The sequence below is a fragment of the Chlamydotis macqueenii genome, chromosome 1, assembly GCF_036417535.1.
Source record: "Chlamydotis macqueenii isolate bChlMac1 chromosome 1, bChlMac1.mat, whole genome shotgun sequence".
Lineage (NCBI taxonomy): Eukaryota > Metazoa > Chordata > Aves > Otidiformes > Otididae > Chlamydotis > Chlamydotis macqueenii.
The window spans coordinates 69,066,914-69,090,537 of NC_141556.1; the positions used below are offsets into that span (position 1 = coordinate 69,066,914).

General features: G+C 43.4%; 1 protein-coding gene across 1 annotated transcript in view; it reads left to right on the plus strand.

Moving 5' to 3' along the window:
- Window positions 1–22,862, plus strand: part of IL17RA (interleukin 17 receptor A) — a 30,632-nt gene extending 7,770 nt beyond the window's left edge. Inside the window, exons 2-13 of the mRNA XM_086755702.1 lie at window positions 6,591–6,615; window positions 9,485–9,631; window positions 11,595–11,719; window positions 12,787–12,913; window positions 14,864–14,911; window positions 15,007–15,164; window positions 16,423–16,500; window positions 16,938–17,013; window positions 17,110–17,124; window positions 17,971–18,072; window positions 19,128–19,169; window positions 19,808–22,862. Of these exons, the coding sequence (XP_086611828.1) occupies window positions 6,591–6,615; window positions 9,485–9,631; window positions 11,595–11,719; window positions 12,787–12,913; window positions 14,864–14,911; window positions 15,007–15,164; window positions 16,423–16,500; window positions 16,938–17,013; window positions 17,110–17,124; window positions 17,971–18,072; window positions 19,128–19,169; window positions 19,808–21,309 (2,445 nt within the window). The 3' untranslated portion in view covers window positions 21,310–22,862. The remainder of the gene's footprint in view (window positions 1–6,590; window positions 6,616–9,484; window positions 9,632–11,594; window positions 11,720–12,786; window positions 12,914–14,863; window positions 14,912–15,006; window positions 15,165–16,422; window positions 16,501–16,937; window positions 17,014–17,109; window positions 17,125–17,970; window positions 18,073–19,127; window positions 19,170–19,807) is intronic.
- Window positions 22,863–23,624: the final 762 nt, after the last annotated feature.

A 23,624-nucleotide genomic window follows, 5' to 3' on the forward strand; every position in this document is an offset into this window, starting at 1 on the left:
GTTGACAGCTGACCTCCCTTCCTGCCCTTGAGTTGATTTCAGGCTGTAGACAGGTGCCCAGGTAGTCACACACCTGCTTGTGCCTGCACAGGGAGGCCACAGTGCTGGGGTGTAAGTGAAGGGAGGTTTAGGGCTCTGCCTCTGGCAGTGATGCTGTCTAGTGCCAACTCAGTGTCTGAAACTTTAGCTTTCTGTGCCACACTGGAGGGCGTGTTCACTAACAAAAAGGCACAGTTGGCTTTTTTGAGCACCCATCCCTGAAAACGTGAATAAAACCTTGGATAGTCACGGCTACACCGCATTAATAAGCTAAGCCCCGAGTACACTTGGAGTTGACCATAATAAGTTGCAGAGAGGTTAAAAACTCCACTGCCTTGCCTCCTCCACTGGAATGAATTATATTGTTGCAACAGTGTGACAATAATGTCTAGCTTTGTATATCAAAGCATAGGAAACGAGTGGGAGGAAACATAGCCCTCATTTTGATTTACTAAGTGAAAACTTCAGTCTTCCTTATTGCTAGGATTTTGCATCACATTAACCAGGCAAGCTTAGATGCTTTTTCCTGGTGACCACGGGGTCTTTCAGTGTTAAAAAGACACACAACTTCTGGTTGTTTCTTTGTTCAAGACATCTTTATCCTTAATATGAAAAAAAAAAAGTCTAATTCTAATTAATTTTTTTTTCCTTCATGGATTGCCTCTTAAATGTTTCTAGAAAGTAAAAATACCATATGCTACTTGCAAGTCTGGCACTTATGAAATGTTGTCTTTTCCCTTCCCTGCTTCTTATGAGGCATCAGGAGAAAGATCAGCCATAACTGATGCAAACTTTCTGTTCAGACAATACAGGACCATTCATCCCTGTGTGCTAGTGGTGTCATTTATCGAATTTAAGTTTTTAGAGTGTCATTGCATGGTGGTTTTGAACCCAAATGTCAGCTGAAGGGGATGCCCTACATTAGGCAGTGCGTAACCCAGTACTTCGGTGGCAAGCCTAGCTGCAGAGAGCTCCTGCTTCCAGTCAGATGGACTTAGACCTTGCGAGAGTTACCAGCAAGATCAGTGCTGTGTAGCAGTTACTTAAAGCAACAGTGTTTTAAAAACCATACCCATATATGGCAGAGGCATCAGCTCTGATGCCATACGATCTGCAATGAAGTGCCTGAGTGTGGTGCACAGGGGGATTTCCCAAACCAGGAAACCTCAGGGAGAGTAGAGAGCTCCACCAGGAGCAATGATGGCCAACTCCGTCCTCTATGTATACAGCAAACCCTTAGGGAGCACCAGTGACCAGGGTGGGCAAACGGGGTATGGCATGGCAGTTTGTGGAACCCTCCTTCAAAGGAGGGTTATTCCACTGAGCAAGTCGGAGACTTGAAGTACCCATAACCCCACACCTGGCACTGTTCTGTGACTGTCTGCACAGATCAAGGGCACTTGTCCTACCTGACCCTCAAGGCAGAATGGTGGGCACTTGTCTGAGAGCAAAGGCTGCAGCTCTGGCTGGGAGGTCTGCACCATCTACCCCAGAGGTGACCAGTGCCTTCACGTAGGTGGAACTGCTGAAGGGAGAGGTTGCAATGCAGACCTCAGACTGCAGGAAGTGCCTAGGCCTTTCTCCTGTGGCGAGGGCAGGCAGCAGTCCTGCCTGCAAAAGGTGTGCCCAGATGGAGGACCTCCTGCAGCAGGCAGCTGAGCTGCAGGAGGCATTGAGAAGGCTGCATAACATCAGGGAGGCTGAGAAGGTGTTAGATTGTTGGTTCCATGCACAATCTGCAATGGACCCACAACCCGTGGCCAAACACCCAAAAACTCCCCCAGTAGCACATACAGAAGGGAGGGGAGCTGATGATACAGAAGAATGGAAGCTTGCAATGGCAGGAGGGAGAAACTTTCCCCCAAAGCCTGAGGTGCCCTTGCAGAACCGCTTCACCACTCTGCAGACTGAGGATGAAAGACCCATCAAGAGAGACACTGGAGCTGAGTAAGGCAGCCCGACCTGCTCCCTGTATAACAACCAGTGCCGCTAAGAAAAGGTGATGGGTGATAGTAATAGGCAACTCTCTTCTGTGATGTATGGAGGCACTTGTGTGTCAACCTGACACACTCTCTAGAGAGGTGTACTATTTACCAGGGACTTGTATTGCTCATACCGAGAGACTGCCAAGCCTTGTACAGTCCACTGACTGTTATCTGCTGCTGCTGTTTTACGTGGACACCAGTGATGCAGCCAGGAGCAGCCTGAGGACTATCAAGAAGGATTACAGAGCCCTGGGAGCAGCAGTAAAGGACTCTTGGAGTGCAGGTAGTTTTTGCATCAGTTTTCCTGGTCAAAGGAAAGGAATTTGAAAGGGCCAGTTGAATCTGGGGAATCAACAAATGGTTACGGGACTGGTGCCTCAGCTAGGGGTTCAGCTACTTAGACTGTGGGACTCTGAGAAACCTGGTCTACTGGGGTCTGATAGGAGGGGCTTCCCTTCTGTCAGAGAAGGGGAAGAGCATCTGGTGATAGGCTTGCCAAGCTGGTGAAGAGGGCTTTGAACTAAAGTCACTCTAGGACAGTGACCAGTTGGAGTGCATGAAGCTCTGCCTGGGGATGGATGAGGAGCTGACCGAGAGCTTATGAGTCAGGATTAAAGGGAGGGCGGGGACAGGTGACACTATTGTGGTGATCTGCTGCAGGCCACCTGACCAGGAAGACCAAGTGGATGAGGCCCTTTATAGACAGATAGGAGCAGCCTCATGTTCACAAGCCCTGGTCATCATGGGTGACTTCAACTACCTCACTGTCTGTTGGAAGGACAACACAGCAGGGTGGTTCCTGGAATACATTGATGATAACTTCCTTCTCCAAGTAATAGAGGAGCCAACAAGGAGAGGTGCCATGCTGGACCTTGTTCTCACTAGCAAGGAGGGGCTGATGGGAAATGTGGAGCTCAAGGGTGGCCTTGTCTGCAGTGACCATGAGATGGTGGAGTTTAAGATCCAAAGGGGATGCACAGCAAGCTCACTACCCTGGACTTCAAGAGAGCAGACTTTGGCTCCTTTAGGTGTCTGATTGGCAGAGTACCATGGGATAAAGCTCTGGAGGGAAGAGGGGGCCAAGAAAGCTGGTTAACATTCAAGGATCACCTCCTCCAAGCTCAGGAGAAAGTCAAGCAAAAACACCAGGAGGCCTGCATGGATGAAGAAGGAGCTCCTGGACCAACTCGAGCACAAAAAGAGAGCCTACAGAGGGTGCAAGTAAGGACAGGTAGCCTAGGAGGAACACAGGTAAATTGTCCAAGCAACCAGGGATCAGGTTAGGAAAGCCAAAGCCCTGACAGAATTAAATCCAGCCAGGAGTGTCAAGGGCAACATGAAAAGCTTCTATAGGTATGTCAGAGATAAAAGGAAGACTATGGAAAATGTAGGCCTTCTCCAGAAGGAAACAGAAAACCTGGTGTCGTAGTTTAGCCCTGCCTGGGACCAAGCTATGCAGTTTCTTGCTCCCCCTGCCCTTCAAGGAAATAGGAGAGAGATAATATAACAAAAAGGCTTGAGGCTTGAGATAAGGGCAGGGAGAGATCATTCAAGTTACCATTATGGGCAAAACAGACTCGGCTTGGAGAAAATTATTTATTTATGATTATGAATAAAATCAAAGCAGGATAATGAGGAAAAGAACAAAACCAACTTTCTTTCACCCCTCCCTCTTCCTGGGTTTAACTTAATTTCAGTTATCTCTACCTCCTTCCCACCCACCCCCTGGGCACCACAGTGGGGGAATAGGGAATGGAGGTTACGGTCAGTTCATCACATGTCACTTTACGCCACTTCTTCCTCTTCAAGAGAACTCCTCCCATTGCTCTACTGCTCCAGCGTAGGGTCCCTCCCACGGGCTACAGTCCTTCATGAACTGCTCCAGTGCGGGTCATTTTCCCACGAGGTGCAGTCCCTCAGGAACTGGCTGCCCTAAGGGGAGCCCTTCAAGGGCCACAGCCTCTTTTGGGCATCTGCCTGCCCTGGTGTGGGGTCCTCCACAGGCTGCAGGTGGATCTCTGTTCCTCCATGGACTGCAGGGGGACAGCCAGCCTCACCATGGTCTTCACCACAGGCTGCAGGGGAGTCTTGGTCAGGAGCAGCATTACTCCTCCCCCTCCTTCTTCACTGACCTTGGCATCCGCAGCAGCTCTTCTCACAATAAATTCTTCACAATCAGGCTCAGGCAGATGCCTCTCAGGTTCTTTTCACATCTCCTCTTTTTACTTCTTGCAGCCAGGCTGGGCCAAGTCTGGCCCAGATAGCTGCCCGGCGGGAGGCCAGAGGGTGAGGGCAGCAAGGCTCGCACCTCCCCCTCTCTGCCCCCTGCTTCTGCTTCTTCACTTCTTCCTTTTTCTTATTTTTTCCCCTTCTTAAATATGTTGCCTCAGAGACATTATCACTGAACATTCCGTCACCAGTTGGCTCAGCTGTGCCCAGCCCTAGACCTGTTTGAGTCCACTGGATAAAGGGGAAACTTCTAGCAGCTTTTTGCAGAAGCTGCCACCGTAGCCCCCCTCACTAAACAAAACTGCCACACCTGATTACCTGGTGAGAGAAGGCTGAGGTACTCATTATCTTTTTTTGCCTAGTTTTCACCAGCAAGGACTCTAGCCATGTTGCCCAAGTCACAGAAGGTGAAGGCAGGGACTGGGAGAAAGAAAAGCTGCTAAGTGTAGGAAAAGATCAGGTTTGAGACCATCTAAGGAACATGAAGGTGCACAAGTCCATGGGACCTGATGTCATGTGTCCATAGGTCCTGAGGGAAGTGGCAGATGAAGTTGCCAAGCCACAATCCATCATATTTGAGAAGCTGTGGCAGACCAATGAGGTTCCCACTGACTGGAAAAGGGGAAACATAACCTCAATTTTTAAAAAGGGAGGCAAGGAAGACACAGGGAACTGCAGGCCAGTCACTCACCACCAGCAAGATCATGGGGCAGATCCTCCTGGAAGCTATGCTAAGGCACATAGCAAGTAAGGAGGTGACTGGTGACAGCCAACGTGGCTTCACTAAGGGCAAATCCTGCCTGACTAATTTGATGGCCTTCTACAATGGAGTTACAGTGTTGGTGGATAAGGGGCAAGCAACTGATGTCATCTGCCTGGACTTGTGCAAAGCATGTGACACTGTCCTGCATGATATCCTTGTCTCTCAACTGAAGAGACATGGATTTAACAGACAGACCACTCAGTGGATAAGGAATGGGCTGGATGGCCGCACTCAAAGAGTTGTGGTCAACAGCTCAATGTACAAGTGGAGACCAGTGATGAGTGGCATTCCTCAGGGGTCGGTACTGGGACCAGTGCTGTTTAACCTCTTTATCAGTGACATAGACAGTGGGATTGAGTGCACCCTCAGCAAGTTTACTGATGACACCAAGCTGTGTGGTGCAGTCAACACGCTGGAGGGGAGGGATGCCATCCAGAGGGACCTTGACAGGCTTGAGAGGTGGCCCAATGCAAACCTTATGAAGTTCAACCAGGCCAAATGCAAGGTCTTGCACATGGGTCAGGGCAATCCCAAGCACAAATACAGGCTGGGTAGAGAATGGATTGAGAGCAGCCCTGAGGAGGACTTGGGCATGCTGGTGAATGAGAAGCTCAACATGAGCTGACAATGTGTGCTTGCAGCCCAGAAAGCCAACTGCATCCTGGGCTGCATCAAAAGAAGTGTGGCAGGTGATTCTGCCCCTCTACTCTACTCTCATGAGACCCCACCTGCAGTACTGTGTCCAGCTCTGGAGCCCCCAGCATAAGAAGGATGTAGACCACCTGTTGGAGCGGGTCCAGAGGAGGGCCACAAAGATGATCAGGGGGCTGGGAGCACCTCTTCTGTGAGGGCAGGCTGAGAGAGTTGGGGCTGTTCAGCCTGGAGAAGCGAGGGCTCTGGGGAAACCTTATAGTGGCCTTCCAGTACCTAAAGGGGGCTTCTAAGAGAGATGGGGCGAAACGCTTTAGCAGGGCCTGTTGTGATAGGACAAGGGGTAATGGCTACCTGGGGAGATAGTAGGTTTAGATTAGACATAAGGAAGAAATTCTTTACTGTGAGGATGGTGAGGTGCTTAAACAGGTTGCTCCGAGAAGTTGTGGATGTCCAATCCCTGGAAGTGTTCAAGGCCAGTTTGGATAGGGCTTTGAGTGACCTGGTCTAGTGGAAGGTGTCCCTACCTATGGCAGGAGAGTTGGAACTCAGTGATCTTCAAGGTACCTTCCAACCCAAGCCATTCTGTGATACTTCAAGCAGTCTTTCATGTCAAACTGATTTCTATTTTCATAGTTGTGGATTTTGTAAGGTGTTTGCTATCATCATCTTGCATTTTTTGCCTTTCCAATTCCTTTCCATTATTGCAACTACTACTGTCACATACGCAGTTCAGATGTTCACAGATTTCATGCCCTGTGTCCTTTGGTTTTCTGGTTAATGGCTTTGTGCAATGTTTCTCGATAGTTAACTCTCCAGTTTGTATGCGTTGCTATGCCCTCTACTGCCATCAAACAGAAGTAAATTACTGTCAATCCAGTTTCTATTCTGAGAGTAATATTCTCGTTTCTTTCCCCCCACAGGATTTGAACTGCCTTGTAAGAAATAGTAAGTAATTTTTTTTCTTCTTCACAATTTTCTCATCAGATCATGCATTTTTTTTTTTTAACTGGGTTCATACAGAAAGTTCTTCCTGCTAGAATGAGAGAGATGTAAAGTGAAACACTGCTATCATGCCTTGTTTTGGGAGTTTTTGGTTTGATCCGTAATCAGCTTCAGCTAAAAAAGAAATGGGAAGTTGTCTTTTTCAGGGTAGGGGTTGGGGGTGGGGTGGCTGGAACACTTCCCGACTTGTTTAGTTTCTGTTTAAAGCTGGGATGGTTAATTTTTAAAGTGGGAATTTTAGGACAAGTTTGTCAGTAAATATTCGTTACAAGCTGTTGTGTCTGTGAGAGTACTTGATGAAAAATCAATGTATGAACTAGAATTAAGAAAGGGGCATAAAGGGGTGCAGCTGAGAGCAATTAATATAAATTATTGGGCATGAAGTCAAATGAATTCACTCAGTCTTAAAGGTCTTTTCTAACTAAAATGATTCTATGATTTGGAAAAGGAAACTAGAGTTACTGTAAGTCCCACTGGACAAATATATTGGACATATGTGTAAGGAGTCAAGTCTTAGCAATGACATGCATCTGGAACATTTTAGTGTAATTATGGGTAATGTTCTTAAAAGGAGAATGTTCTACATTTGTCTGTTTGGTACACGGAGGAGTGTGGATGGCACTGCAGAACTCCTTGGCCTTTCTTTGCACTCATTCTAAGCATGTTTGTTTCTGCCTCAGTGCCCAAACCTGTATTGTACTGGCACAGGTATTTTTGTAGCCACACTTGGCATGCCAGGTCACAGAGGTGACTGTGCTGAAAATAACCAAATTTAAAACTTTTTTGGCAAGAGAGGGATTGGGTGGGATCGGATTGAATCATATTTCCCGCTGGTCACTGGAATACAGCTTGACAACACAACTAAGCCACACTGCAACTCCACCATTAAAATGCTGCCTTATTTGAATATTTGGTTTAAATTCTGCCTTATGGTTCTTGTGTTTGTCTGCCCTAGGGGAAAGTTTGGGGGTTTTTAGTGCTTAGTACATTCTTTTCTGAAAGTTACTTTAATCTTACCAGATTTTCCATAGATATTTTTTGGTAGAATGAGCATTTAAGGATTGTCTAATTACTTCCTGAGCCTAAAACCATGCTGTCAGAAGATGGGATAGTGCCCACTTTTCACTGTTCCCGTCACTGAAAGAATACTTTGACGAGGGGGCTGCGTAATGGCAAACAGTTGAGGGGGGAACTGCTGCTTCTACGTGTGTCCCTGCCAGCATCTGGCTGCGCATTCCCACTGCCTCCCCTGGGACCATGCCAGCAGCGCCAGGCCTGCAGGCTGAGCTGCTTCCTTGAGCTCTGCCCAGTGGAGTAGCCCACCAAAGAAATGGGAAAGTCTTTGTCTGGAGGGTCATTTTTATGAACCAGATCATCACACAGCCCTGTGATTGTTTGAACTCATGCAAGCGAATAAGTGGAAAATGGAACCAAGAGAGCAACCTTTAATTAGCAGCATGGAATTCTGTCAGCTGAAACCGATAGCAAAACATGATTTGCTTTTGAGGAGTTCAGCCTACAGATTTTATTCTCTTCCCCTTCATTGTTCTCTTTTCGATATTACAGTGGTTTAGGCTGGATGCAACAAGTAGCTAGAGAATATTATACAGATCTCTCCAAAGCCTGTATAATTGTTTTACCTTTTTTTCTTCTTTTTTTTTATATATTCAGTAATCACACTAGCCTGTTCATATGATTCATAGATTGCATGACACAGCTCATGTCCAGTAGTTTTTCTACTAGTTTTTCAGCAGTACTGTTATAAATAAATACCATTATACATTCTCATTAGGTAAATATGGCCTACACTACATGTGTAGTAGATGTATATTGCAGTATGTCAAGAAATGTTTGTCTGAATGAGTCCAGTATACAAAGTGACTCAGATTTGGTTTTGACAGTCCTGCCTTCCCCTCCACCCAAGTCTGACAGTTATCATATGCTCTGTCATCAGCTGTTTTATATTTATTTCTAGATTGTTGATATTTTTTAGAAAAATGCACAGCATTGGGCCTATGCTCACCCCCGCAGACCTATTTAAAACATTCAAACAGTAATGATTTCCCAATTGCAACTCCTCCTTGATTTGTCAGCCTAGTTCTTCCTGTGTTTGTGCTTTGCTGATATTCAGCAGAGCTATTTTTAATATGCTCTGATAAGTCAAATGTCTTACAAAAGCCTAAGTAGATCATGTCTGCCTAATGCCTGTCATACCTGATTTCATTTTCTGATGAATTACAGGACCAGTTTTCCCTAACACTGTATTGGCTAGCATAAATTATTTTTCTGTCCAGAGAGGAAAGGAAAGGCATAACAAGCAGTTGTTGGATGCTAAATTTGGATGTATATTTAAATCAGAAGTAAAGGTAGTTTTTAAATGGAAAGTAATTAACTATAGGAACAATTTTCCTGGGCATGTGACAGACTTCTTGTCATTGGGAGGCTGGAAATTAGTACTAGTCTTCTAAGATACGTCTGTTTCAGCAGCAAAGTGTGGACTTGCTGCAGGAGATATTGCATAAACTTACTTGATCTGTTTAACCTGACTGCATTGATTATGATATTTACTAATGGTTTTTAAGGAAAAGAGGAAGTGTAAGTTACTAGAATGAGTGAGTTCAGAATATTACAGGCAATTTATGAAGTAGTCGATGCTGAAAACTGCCTTTCTGAACTGTGCAGCAGTCTGTCACCCTCTGTGTCTGTCTGTTTTGCCCTGTGAGTAACCCCAACCCAAAGGGCAGACCATAATTACAGTTAAGCAGAGTTTCCTCATCCCTGCTCTAAATGGCAGCTTTCATTTGCTGGACAGGTACCTGCATGGAGGCGAGCTGGCTGCAGATTCCCAAGTGGACTCCTTCTGCTCCAAGCAGTCTTCATGTCTCTTCTGACATTTTCCATCAGATGGATGGAAACCTGCTCCCTGTGCTTCGGATGGAATGGAAAGTGGCCACTGATGGTAAGCGGTGGTTGTTTAATGTGAACATGGAGCAGAGAAATTAGATGTGGTCTAGTAAGGATAGGGAGAATTATGACTTGAAGTCTTTTAGTGATCTAGTGATGAAAGCAAAGTTTTGAAATTCGGGGGTTCGGCTGCTTCATTTTGTTTGGTTTGGGGGATGATTTTGTTTTTTCTTGGTGACTGAATCGGGGCTTTGTGCGTGCTGGGTATTCAAGAATTTAGAATGTTTCTACTAGTATGGGATCATGACACCTAAAATGGGAAAAGCAGATAAAAGCGGAATCAAGTGATCCACACCTTTACTATGGCAATGAGGGGAGAAAGGGGGTTCGCACTGCAAATATTGCCTTTTCAAGGCTTAGTAACGACGGCAGCAGCCTCATGCAGAGGAATTACATATGTGGACTGAACAAATGAAGTTCAACCAAGCCAGGTGCAAGGTCCTGCACATGGGTTGGGGCAATCCCAAGCACAAATACAGGCTGGGTGCAGAATGCATCACAAGCAGCCCTGAGGAGAACGACTTGGGAGTGCTGGTGGATGAGAAACTCAATATGAGCTGACAATGTGTGCTTGCCGCCCAGAAAGCCAACTGCATCCTGGGCTGCATCAAAAGAAGCATGGCCAGCAGATTGAGGGAGGTGATTCTCACCCTCTACTCCGCTCTCGTGAGACCCCAACTGGAGTATTGCATCCAGCTCTGGAGCCCTCAACATAAGAAGGATGTGGACCTGTTGGAGCGGGTCCAGAGGAGGGCAGGGGGCTGGAGCACCTCTTCTGTGAGGGCAGGCTGAGAGAGTTGGGGCTGTTCAGCCTGGAGAAGCAAGGGCTCTGGGGAAACCTTATAGTGGCCTTTCAGTACCTAAAGGGGACTTCTAAGAGAGATGGGGAGAAACTTTTTAGCACAGCCTGTTGTGATAGGACAAGAAGCAATGGTTTTAAAGTAGAAGGAAGCATATTCAGACTTGATATAAGGCAAAAATTTTTTACAGTGAGGGTGGTGGAACACTGGCACAAGTTGCCCAGAGAGGTGGTGGATGCCCCATCCCTGGAAACATTCAAGGCCAGGTTGGATGGGGCTCTGAGCAACCTGATCTAGTCAGGGATGTCCCTGCTCCTTGCAGGGGGGTTGGACTAGATGACCTTTAAAGGTCCCTTCCAACCCAAATTATTTTGTGATTCTAAGTGAGATTTAATTTGAGAGAGCACAAATAGCTTATGCACTGTTAACCCAGTCCAAGTTTCTCCCATTTTGGGTAATGTGGTCCTTGTAACTATAGGTTTCCTATATGCAGATGTGTCTTGATAAAGGAATAATTGTCTCATTTTTGGAGCCTAAATGAGTACCAGTAAGTCAAGTTTACTCATTCTCCAAATATCTTTGATTATTTTTTTTTTGTTTTTTGCATGCTCTTGTCCTTAATTTTGCACTGATTCAAGACAGAATTAAACACATTCATTTCTTCCTTCTGCAGGGCCTGTGTCTAAGGGCTGTACAGAGTTATTATCTCAGTATAGCTATAGTAGTGTAGAAGCAGGTGTGACTCAGGTAACCCAGTCATTTTGTGTAGCTATGGCTACGAACTTTCTCATTGGGATTGCCTGTACCAAAATAAAAGCGTATTTGCTTTGGTGCCCAGACTGCATGAAGCAGCCTTTAGAGGCCAAGCTAAACACAACACTGAACCTGTGGAACTGCCAGGATGTCTGGAAGAATGAAGTTGCCTTCTACTCTGCCCCTTCATTTACACAGATGGTGCTCTTGCCGTGCAGGACACCTTTAAGCTGAAAGTGCTGTTAGTCAGCCCTGCACGCTCACTTTTCCATAGCCAGTTATCATTGTGTTGGGATCCCCAGTGCTTCAAAGGAGAAGGCTGTGACAAGACTAGGCACAGCAGTAATCTCTATGGGGGTTGCAACCTCTACATGTGCAAATCTCTCTCTGTCCCTGTGCCTGCAGCTAGCATCCAGTATCTCCGAGGGGCAGAGCTGGCTGTGATGCAGGTGAACAGCAATCAACAGGTCTGCGCCCAATTTGACTTTCAGAACAACTTGACGCTTCAGGTCCGTCCAGATGGAGGTCGGGTGAGTGTGAAGGGCTCTAAACTACTTTTCTAGTCCATTGGTTTGTTTCTGCTTTCACTGTCATACAGCAAGGTTATCCATTAAAAAGTACAGACTGCTAGAACAGTTGATGAAACAGTCCACATATTGGGCTTGAGACCTGCTGTCATTTCCGGTTTCTTTTACAGTTGTGTGTAACCATATATAAGCTGCTTATGTACCTTGGTCTCTCTTTCACGCTTCCCATCCTTCAGGTTTTAAGAATTGTTGCTCCCGGTGCCTAGCACATGTCATCATTCTGGATATTCCTTAAAAGCAAATAGTTGTTGGAGGTTTTGCGTTCTCCTTGACAGCCGTGACACTTATAGCCTTCTTTTTAGCTCAGGCCTTCTTTTTACTTCCACTTCTTTCTTGTCCTCTCTTGCTTTGGAGGAAAGCACCAACCTTGGGGGGCTCCTTCAGCTTACACTCAGTCTAGGAAACTAAACACAAAAATGCAGAGCATCCACAGGTCCATTTATGAACAGTAGGAATGTGGAGTTCGTTCCTTACTATGCAGAACTGGGCCATAGTTGGCTTACCGTCTGGAACCAGTGCCTCTCTCAGAATTTGCAGCGCGTTGCTGTTATATGGAAAACAGTATAGATATCAGAAAATATGTATAGAATGGCCAGGTACAGAACTACATATGTATAAGTGCGATTCTAAATGCTTAGCACTTCCACAGCACTGCAAGAGTCATACTACACTAGAATTTCAGTCTCAAAACTGCATATTTTAACCTTATTTCCTTTCAGTTCAGAATGTAATTAAGTGGAAACTCTACACAGTTGTTTGGCTTGAGACTGTTGTATAATTTCAGAGATCCCAAGAAATAACTGTTGTTTTCCTGTTCCAGACAGAAGAATTTGAGATAGACCAACAGCCTAGTACATTTAATACACCTGAGTTCCTTTTTTTTTATAGTCAAGCTTCAGAAAAAGGGTCATATGGGATGAGTGGAACAGGACTAAGTCAGCTGTTAATTTCAGTGCCTTTATAGGACAACATTCTTGTTTTAAGTCCTTGTGAATGTGTTTTGTTTTCAGTGGAATTTCACTTTTGACCGTTTTGAAGTGGAACCTGGCCAGACTTACCAAGTGACTGTCTACCACCTCCCCAAACTGGGTGTAAATGGAGACCACAATTGCAAGTCCATGTCTTTCACAATGCCTGGTAAGAGATGCTCTAGTTCACTTAGGCCTTGAGCTTAGGACTGTGATGGTTTGTGAACCTGTAATTGTTTGGGGTTTTTTTTTCCAAACCGTGAGCAAGTTTGGCTATAGGGTGACAGTTATAAAAACCTGTTGCCCTTTTTGAATATTGCTCTTTAGAAGGTCCACGGTGCTAGCCTTATCTACAATACCCCTGCGGTATATATCCAAAGTGCGTGTATCGTATGTGTTACAAGTCACCATCCTTGTTTCTGGGATCTTGTGTCCAGTGGCTTGTCAAATCTCTGCTTGAAATAAGGTGCATGTGGAGGGACTATTCTGTGAAGGCCAGACCCTTTGATTTTGATTGACTGTAGTTCCTATGGAGAAAGATACTGCTATAAAAAATTTTATGTGCCCTCTAGAAAGCTGGACAAAGCTATAGACTTGGCACTCTGATTTCTGATAAATTGCATTTGTAGCTTGTCAAGAATTCTGCTACAGCCATGGCTGAAGAGAAATTAAAAATTAAACCTGAAAAATAGTATAAGTCCCCTTCTGAGGGGCTTTTTGAAGATGAATTATGTCTCCTGGATTTTGTTGCTGAAATGTTCATGAGTGTAGCAGGCACAAAGATATTTCATCTACATGAATGGGGTTGTAGTCTTTCATGCTCTTTGCAGACTATCGCTGCAGCTTTTACTTAATTTTAAATCTTTCAAAGTTGCCCCTCTACTTGTGGAAGCTGGATGTACAGGCCAGAATTTCCAAATCAGGAGGAAAGCTTGGCTTCTAATACTAAATTTAGAGAAGTGAAGTTTGATTTCAAAGGCATAGTAAGGCACAATTTACCAAGACCTTTTCTTGCATATATGAAAATTTTCCTATAACTAAAAAAATCTTGTTTTGGTGTTTCGCTGAAGATGCTGAGCATCTGCAGTGCCCTCTGGCTGCACTGACTGGTTTATAAGTATTTGGCACTCAATGCAGCTTGAAAACTCGTTCGTTAATTTCTTCTTAATTTGCTTATAGTTGTCAACATGACTTTGTAGTTATAAAATGGCAAAGTATGTGGTGTGTCAGTCAATGTGAGCTGGAAAAGGAGAGTGAGCACTTGGTTTTCATCCCTCTTATCGTTTCTTATACCTGGTCATACTGAGAACTTCCTGGCTTTTATCCTCCACTGTTCTTCAGAAACCTAATGCGTTGTGTCAAGCTCAGCAGCTGCAGGGAGCTTTGCTGATTAAAGCTTATGTGTGAATTACAGGGTCACTGTATATTTTCCAGCTGTGAAAGCTGGAAATTTAAGATATGCAATGTTTTCTTTCATCTGTTTAGTCAGGATGTTGTTCCTTTTCCTTTGTGTCCAAACCCTGGAGGAGAGACGTAATTTAGGCTGAGACTTGTAAATCCCACACTGTTAAATGTTGAATGTGTAACTCTGGATTTGACTCTGAAGAAAGTCCTACAGAGCAAGGACAATCTGCTAAATGAAGCAAAGAGAATTATAAATGTGGAAGAGGGTTTTGGGATCAAGAAAGATTCCAGCCTCCTGGTTTTCCTGGGGCAGAATGCTGTTGGAGGAACCTATTGCTGTGGCACTCCCAAAGTCCAGAGATCAGTGTGAAGTTCTAGTTCTACTATGACCTTCTCTGCACATGTCTTACATTAGCAAGAGTTGTCAAATATTGCTGTTATCTACTGTATTGTATTGTATGTTTTCAGTCTTTTCTTATTAATTATCTCTGTTCTGGAAAAAAAAAAACCCACACCATAAAATCAATGGAGCAGCTAGTTTATACGTTGGAAACAAATACTATTCTGCTACAGAATTTTGCTCCTGATTTGGAACAAAGGTCTATACTCATCAAGAAGGGTTTAGTTAGGTGTCTGGCTTCTGATTAAAAAATAGGTGCTTTTCCTAAATGGAAGTACAGTGTTTCTGACTAGTCACTGATGGTCTTTCTTGCAGACTGCAAGGACTCTCTAATGAAAAGAACCATCTCATGTATAAAGACAGGTAAGAATTTTTCTGTTTGAGTCATGTAGACATGGGTGCCCTGTTGAAATATTTCTGACAGTTGAGAAACTTGGGCATATCTGCACTACTTCCAGGCAGTTTGTGGGAGCCCAGGATCCGAGGTAAAACTCTAGATGATACAACTCTGCTTGTGAGCTTTAACCCATGGATGGAGTCAGCCCGGTACCAAATTCATGTGGCCAGTTTCCTGAATGAGAAGAAGTGTAAAATGATCACACATGATTTCACTGAGGTAATGACCTTCCTAAATTATATCCTCTGTGGACAAACATTTCTTTAATGGTTGTTAAACAAGGAGTTAGAGCTGTGATGTAGGAGATGTAACAAATGCACTTGTACAGCCATTTTCAAGGAATTCTTTTCACAGATTTTTAATTACCTTTGGAAAGGGGAACTTTATTTCAGGAATTTGGTGGATCAAAAAGAGGTTTTATAATGCACAGAGCTGTCTGTAAAGATCTGCAAAGAAAACCAAACTTTGATATTTGACTACCTGGGCTTTATTAACTTAATCAAGCCAATACCTGGGGGATAAGACTAAATAACCAAAATTGAGGTGCAAACTTTCAGTAAATCATTGGAGTAGTTTATAAAATGTGATGACCAGGACGGGTATTAATTAATTTTTTTAGATCAAGAATGAGTGGTTTTGTAGCAGATGTTTCAGTCAAACTGAGAATCAGTTCCTGTAGCTCTTACAGCCTATATTGTTGAGAAGCTCAAAGTAGACCCAGAGTGTCTTCTAACATAAGAAATGTTCCCCATCAGGCATCTGAGGGAGGAGAAATACTAAATATTTGGTACCAGTCCCCACCCTTCCTTGGGGGAGGGCAGATATATTTGCATTCAGTTTGCTTAATCTTTCAATTCCTTCCACACTTAAAACCCTTTGTGCTGCATGCACTAATACGTATTAAGTTGTTACTGACACAGCTGGTATAGCGATGTGTATATTTCCCTGGCAGAGGGGAGTATGCCTCATTTTGGAGTATGTATCTGCTAGTCATTGTAAAGAATGTGTTTAGATTGTCATGATATTGATTGGATACAGCAGGTAACAAGGACAACTTATTTGTCTGTTCTAGTGTCAGAAACAGCACAGTTGACAGCTTTTTTTAATTAAACGAGAAGCTTGTTAATATTTACACATAGAATACCTGAAGACATTTACATTGTTAAGAAACTGTAAGTTTAAGTTAACACATTTTGAAGTTATACAATGTACATCCTTAATTGTTTTCTGTTACCTGTGCAACCTTAGCCTGCTGTCTTAATTGTATTACCATGTCTGTCACACAGGACACCTGTCGTGATGGTGGCCAGACCATTTATCCATTTTGTTCTGTGTGCTTCTTGTTCAAAAAAAAAAAAAAAAAATCTGCTTCTTTGGACCACTCCATATTCTCATGTCAACTCCTTTTTTTTTTTTTTTTTTCCTGCTTTCATTCAATTTTTTTCCTTCCCTTATAACTTACATCTGATTTCTGCAGAGTGGACTGCAACAGCAAGTCAATGTCACAATCAAAATGGAGAAGAACATAAGAGCTTGCTGCAACTACCAAATACAGGTAGGATCTCACTGTTGTCCCTGCGTTCTTCCTTCACCAACAAGGCCATGAGTAGCTTAGGAATGTTACTATTTTGCACATGTTTGATTCTGAGATTGGCTAATCTCTAATTACCTGTATCAGGGAAATGATGATTATGGCTGAAAGAACATTTTTTTTTCTATAGATGTTCTCTGTAGACAGTGGCTTTTCCTTAGTATAGGGTTGCCAAGTCAGAGACTATGGAATGGGAATGGCAAGTGTGCAACCCCAGGAGCTCATTGCTTTCTTAATATATAGTGTAAGAATTCTTGATTAATCTTGTTTTCTGAAGGAAAATTGGAATTCTGTGCCCCTGTGCTAAAATACAGGGAATGCAGAGGCAGGGGGAAAGTAAAGTGGGCAACAAAATTGCTTTTAAGAATAGCTTCTGTTTTCTGAATTTATTTTGCCTGCAGATTCAGCCATTCTTTGCAAAATGTGGCACAGACTGTCTGAGACACTCAGCTTTCATCCCATGTTCACCAGCTCCAAGTGAGAACTGCTTTTCTCTAAATTAAGATTCCCATTGTCTTACAGATGAGAGCTGAATTTTTAATCTTTTTTAATTTTTAATCTTGTCTTTTGCAGGTACGGACCCATCAGGTAAGAACTTCTTGCAATACCTTGAAACTTTTCTTGCTGCTCTTTTCCTGTCATATAGAATAACAAATGATCCTCCCTGGAAATGACCCTATGGGCAGAAAATGTCCCCTTGTAACACCGAATTCAGAGTGAATTGTGTTAAGAGTTACTTCACCATGATTTAATGAGGCAAGTATTTGTATGCAGTGTGAACCTTAAAGAGCAGGGTTTTTAGAGATATTTCACTTGCATAAAATTCTTTGAGAAACAGTTTTGACAAGAAGAGTCTTAATATAAAATACTTTCTGTCACTTTGCTCAGTGTTAAAAAATTTGCATAATATAAAGCAGCTTTTGGAGAGAATAGCTTGCATATATTCATTTTTATGAATGTCAAGATAAATCATGTGCATAATGATTTGACATCTTTTTTTAGCTGCAGCAACACCTGTAAGGAGCTAGTTTACCCAAGATTTAAAAAGAAAAACCACACCTGTAGATTGAAAAAATACATCACCCAAAATGGTGATTGTTTTTATTTTTTTTTTTTAAGATAGATTACACCAATAGGCCTGTCAAAGCTGGATAAACTTTGTTGTTTAGAGGAAGGTTATTGATCTGTATTTTCAGTGTGCTGCACATATGGTTCTTTGTGGAGCAAGTTTATGGTGTAAGCATCACCATGAAAGCAGGAATTTGTTTTGATAAGTGACTGTGGCATGTTGTAAAGGGGCAGTGCTGGACTACTTGTCATTTTGGGCAGAGCCAGGGTCCTTCTCCCTTGCCCTCTGCTGCTCAAGAAGCTTCCGTTCATTGGTGAAACTCTATCTGTGTAAAGCAATGTCTGAGTGGTATTTTTGTGCTGCAGGTGATATGATTATATGGCTCTACTGGTGTATCACTGGGATCTGTGTGTTACTGGTGGGATCAGTCATGGCAGGTGTGATTTGTATGACCAAAAAACGAGCAGGTAAGACTTACCAGCTAGGAAGAAAAGATTCAATGCTAAAACTATATTTTTCCTACTTCTGTATCTATCCCTGTTGCTGTTTTCTTCCTTGCTGTTCTAATGTCTTGCCATTGAGATCATGCCTATGTAAACACCTTCTTCTGTTTTACATCATGGGAATTGTAACATCCTGATATTGTACACCTAGTTAAGTAAAGCCTTCCATGGGTTACGCTGTCTGATATTCCATTTTGATAGCACCTCCGAGCTCATGAGGGGAAAAAGGAACTTCATAGGTCAGCCCTTTGTTTCCTGCAGATTGCTACAGATATATTTTTCCATTTTTCCCTGCATCGCCTAAGAGTTTGGCAGGACAGAGGCTTCCTGTTTGTCCAGACTGTAGTCTTTCCCCTGTCCCCCAAAGTCTCTACAAAATTCATTTTTATACTATTTTGAGCTTAAATAATGTTTTTCAATTAAGTGGAAGAAGAAAAACAGGGCACAGAGGCTGACACAGAACAGGTTGGAAAACTGGAAAGGACTGATTCCTAGTCTTTTGTGCTGCAGCCATGAAGCAGTGTCACAGCAAAACTGTGCAACTTGCTGGTTTGTTTGTGGTCTTTTTTACCTGAGAGGAGAAACAGGAAATCTTTTGGAAAATTTCTTAACATCAAATTTATCTCTAAGATACAGCTAGAGACATTTTAGTCACCTCTTCAGAGAAACCTCTTAAGAAAAAGCTATCTTTAAAAAAGAGGTAGCAGAACAATTCGGGGTTCTGTACTTCTTGAGAGGCTGGCCAGATCTGGAAAAGATGGAGAAAATTGGTTTTGAGAGCATTCCTTCTCTCAAAGGAAAAATGTAGCAAAGTGCATAGCAAAATTGGCTGTAGAAGGAGCTTTGTTCATTTAGTATATTTTTTATTAGTTTTTTCCTTTCCCATGTCCTTATCCCTGCACAGTTAAAGGTATTTTGTTGAGTTTTTTTAACCGAATCTTTGGAAGGGGTTGTCATTTTAAGGGTTTAATCTTATTTCTTGTTTTTAGAACAGACAGTGATTTTCTCTTTTTTTCCAGGACGCCAACGAGGGAAATGTAACCACAATGATTTGCAGACCGGTAAGATGTCCAGCCTGTGTTTTTTCAAGCATGTGTAATGCATTCTGGAAGTTTCACACAGTTGTCCAGAAGGGACTCTCATAGACTCTTACTGCTTTATAGGTGCTTCTCAAAACCAAAAGGTAGCCTTAGGATCTTTCTGTTTAGCTAAAACAAACTTTGTAATAACCAGTAGCCTTGGACAGAGACTATGGAATTTGGAACGCCGTATTTGGCAGATGGGAGGTAATTGCTTTGTAAAGTGGTGGGGCTTTTGACCTAGCTGTGGCTTTATTGGCAAATAACCTTTGCTAATCATCTAAACCATAGCAACGGGAGATTGGTTTGGGGTGGGTGCACTCAGCTCTCTAGCAGAGAATATAGCTACATTTGCAAGCCTCTTGAAGCTTGTGTATTGTTTTTGTGTGGTGAAATTGCTTGAACCATCCAGGCATTATTGCAAATCACAGTTCCACTGTCTGGACTTTCACATTAAATTTCTACAGTGAGATGTTGTCTGCATATGTGGCCAAAATAGCTTCGAAACTGGTAGTTGCTAGAACCTTTTGTTAATATTCTCCCATGTTGATTGCTGCTGGCTTGCACCATTACAGTTTTTGGAATGTGGCTGGGACTAATGTTTTTCTGTCTTTTAACAGCAACGTGTACTGACCTTCCTCTGCCACCCCTGAAGCCCCGAAAGGTTTGGATTGTGTATTCTGCTGATCACCTACTATACGTGGACGTGGTGCTGAAGTTTGCTGAATTTCTGATGACGGTCTGTGGCACTGCTGTAGCCTTAGATCTGCTAGAAGATCATCAGATCTCAGAGTTAGGGCCATTACCTTGGCTTACTCGACAGAAGAAGGAAATGGAAGACCTTTCTTCAAAGATCATCATCTTATGTTCACGGGGCACTCAGGCCAAATGGCAGGCCATGCTTGGGAGTGAGCCTGTGTGTCTCAAGCAAGATCAGCAAAAGCCAGTGGGAGACCTGTTCACCCCAGCCTTGAATTTGATTCTGCCAGATTTCAAGAAGCCAGCCTGTTTTGGAATGTACATAGTCTGCTATTTTGAGGGGATAAGTAGTGAGAAAGATATACCTGATCTGTTCAACGTCACATCCAGGTACCAGCTAATGGGCAAGTTTGAGGATATTTATTTTCGGATTCAGGACCTGGAGAAGTTTGAACCTGGGCGCATCCATCGAATCCAGGAAATCACAGCTGAAAATTACATCGATACCCCTAGTGGGAGGAAGTTGAAAGAGGCAGTAGAAAAGTTCAAGAACTGGCAAACGGAGCACCCAGACTGGTTTGAGAGCGAAACTGTCTGCTTGGATAACGATGAAGAGTTGCAGTCCCTGAACAGAGACAGCCAGATGGATTCATTGCTAAGTGAACCATGTGGAATTGTGAAACACCAGCTGCACCTGCGGGAGCCTGACCCTAACTGCTGTTACGTCATCAACCTCCACATGCATGAAGGTGAAAGCAGAGGCTGTAAACTGCAACCTCAACTTAATCTGTGTGGGGATCCAACTTCCCAGACTATGGTCCTTCCTATGGATGAGGCTCCTCTAGTTCAGGTAGTGGAGCCAGTCTCTTCCATGGAAGACAGAAATATACTTGGTCATCATGTGCTGAGTAATGAGGACTGTATGGAAGGAGTTCCTCTTCTGGAGACAAGCTTTCCAATGAGGAATAACATCATCCTCCACAATGACTCTGAAGTTTCACCAATAGATGACCAGAGTCCTGCAAACCTCCCAGGTGAACTGAGACACCATCTGAATGGACTCATGTACTCTCTTTATCAGCAGAGTGTCATTCCTTCAGAGCCATCTCTCTGCCAAGAGGAGGCTGACAAGCAACACCAGTTGGTCTTTGATGACCAATGCAAAGACCAAAGACAGTCAGTGCAGTCAGACCAGGGCTACATCTCTAGATGTTCTCCTCTGCCTCCTGATGACCTTGTGGAGGAAGAGGAGGAGGAGGAGGATCAAGAAAAACAGTCGGTCTTCCATGAACTCTCTCCGGAGGTCTTGAACAGTCTAAAGAGCCTCCAGCAGCAGCTGTTTTTGCAGGACATTCAACGGAGCTCTGACTGGGGGTATCCAGCTGAGGTGATGGACACTGGCCAGTCTTTGGAGGAGTGTTAGGCTCTATCTGGGACCTGCTCCATTTGAAATATGGGGTGGAAGGTGGTACCACGCACAGTGCTGCAACTGCATTTCCAACACCATCCTTGTTTTATAAATGAATTGCTGGTGGGATCTTCCTGTCTGCTGCTAGGAGGCAGGATTGCCCAGCAGACTTGTAACGTTGCTTTCAATCTCTCTGGAGAGAAGTGATGAAAGATAGCCACCCTTGTGAAGGAACAGGCAGTAGTTCTGTTCCCTGGGGAAATGTATTCCATTGAGTCCTCACTGATGGAAGAATTACTGTGGCTCATCCGCTTGTGCCTTCAAAATGCCCTCCAGCTGTACTGGTTCTGTTGCACTGGATAAAAGTCATGGCCAGGGTTTAGAAAATAGATTTTAGATAACATGGCAAAATTTGCATTGCCATTTTAATACACACTTTAAATACTTGTTGTAAATACTATGTTAAAGATGCGTGCCTTAAACCTCAGCTAGGTGAGGGCTGTCTCTATTGGTTGATACATGTATCTGGAGATTTTTTTTTTCTTTTCCCACTCTTTCATTCCTTTGCAACTGCATTTCCACAGCCATTCAGAAATCAAGTGTAGTAACTGAGGAGTAAGTGGGATAAACTTTTAATTAGAAGTCTCCACAACTCTCCCTACCCTCCCTACTGGGAGGTACGTGCTTGAGCACCAGCAATAGGAAGAAGGAGGAAAAAGGGATAATGGACCAGAAATGGGATTTGGGCTTGTACAATCATAAGAAGAATCTGGGACTGAGTACAGCATTACTGAATCAGGGGAATCTGGTGTATTCTATAATGTGCTGCTGCAGTGCTGTTTGCTTTTGGACACCTTAGCACCAGGAAGACTTGAACTGAAGATGTAGATAGTGACACACAATTAAGGAAATGAAAGGCTATTTTGGAGGTGGAGGGGAAGTGTGACTTCAGCAGATGCTGTTTTGAGAGTGGAGATTGTAACTGAGTTAGGAGAGGCTGAGCTAAAATGAGTGTAAGATGTACTTACGTGGGTATAAACTCAAGCACAGGTAGTTAACCATTGTGAAATACTTAAGAGACTGAGGACTTCATCTTCCAGGAGCAGCGATGGTAAATCTGTCGATTCCAGTGTTTTTAAAAGATTGGGCTTGATGCACGAGAAAAAATGGCTCCCTGTGAGTGATTGCGTGTTGGCCCATGTAGCACTGGCTGGATAGCAAACTAGTCGAGGCTGACTTCTTCTTGTTATCACGGTTTCTGTAGTCCAGCCCACTGGATAGCAGCTTGTGAGATGTAAATACCTCCAGGCCTTCCTCCTGTGTTCAGACAAGCTTGTCATCCTCCTGTCCTCCTAAGTTTACTTGTCAAAAAAAATTTAAATAGATTTTTATTTCAGCCTTTTAAAAATTTGTTATCTCAGAAGATGATCTGTTCTTTTGACTTGCAACCAATATTGTATTATGTGTATTTTGTAATTTTATGTGTTTTTAACTTGTGTTTTGTTCCTTAAATTAAAAAACAAGAATACTTTTGGGGTATATTTACTTAAATACTTCTGTGTCCTCAATTCTCCTTATGTTAGTGTTTCTTAAAGAAATCTGAGGCAAAACCAAGAGCCAGAACTGGACTGGTTGACAAATCCCAAAACGTACCTGCAAAGCGTTGCAGCTGTGTCCAGTAGAGCTGGATATGTCTGAGGGCCCTGGCGTGTGGGAAGCGCATGCTCCTTCAGCATGGGTGGGAAAGAAGGGAGATGTTTGTCATTTCTGTGCAGGGTTGCTCAGTGAGGCAGGACCGTTAAGACAGCTTGCTTTCTCTGCAGCCAGATGTCTAGAAGGGGTAACAAAGGGACAGTCCCAGTAGAGATCCAAACTTGAGACTGGGTGCCACCTTTGTTTCCTCTCTGTACAGGGCATATAACCCAACAGCAGCTAAGCAAGAGGCAGCTGCTGTGATCTCAGTGCTTCTCCAATGAGAACCCAGTTCTCAGATTATGTGAATAGTTGCCATCTTGATGATCCCACTTCTTAAAGTTTCTTTTATCTTACAGCAATTAACATGTAAATCTGATTTTTTTTTTTCCCCATGAGCATTTTTCAAGTGATATGAATTCCTATAAATCATTTAAATAGGAAGCTCAGAAGTGTCATCTGGATTTTCTTGCCTTAGTTATTCCCTTCTCAAATAACTCCCCTGGTGTTACAGCTTTTAGAATTCACTTTCGCTTACCAGAAGTTTGTTTGAGGGAAAAATCCAGGCACTAAGCAATCCAACATGAGGAAATCAAGTAACTTTAATGCATCTGTTGGTCCCTGAATGCAAAATTGAA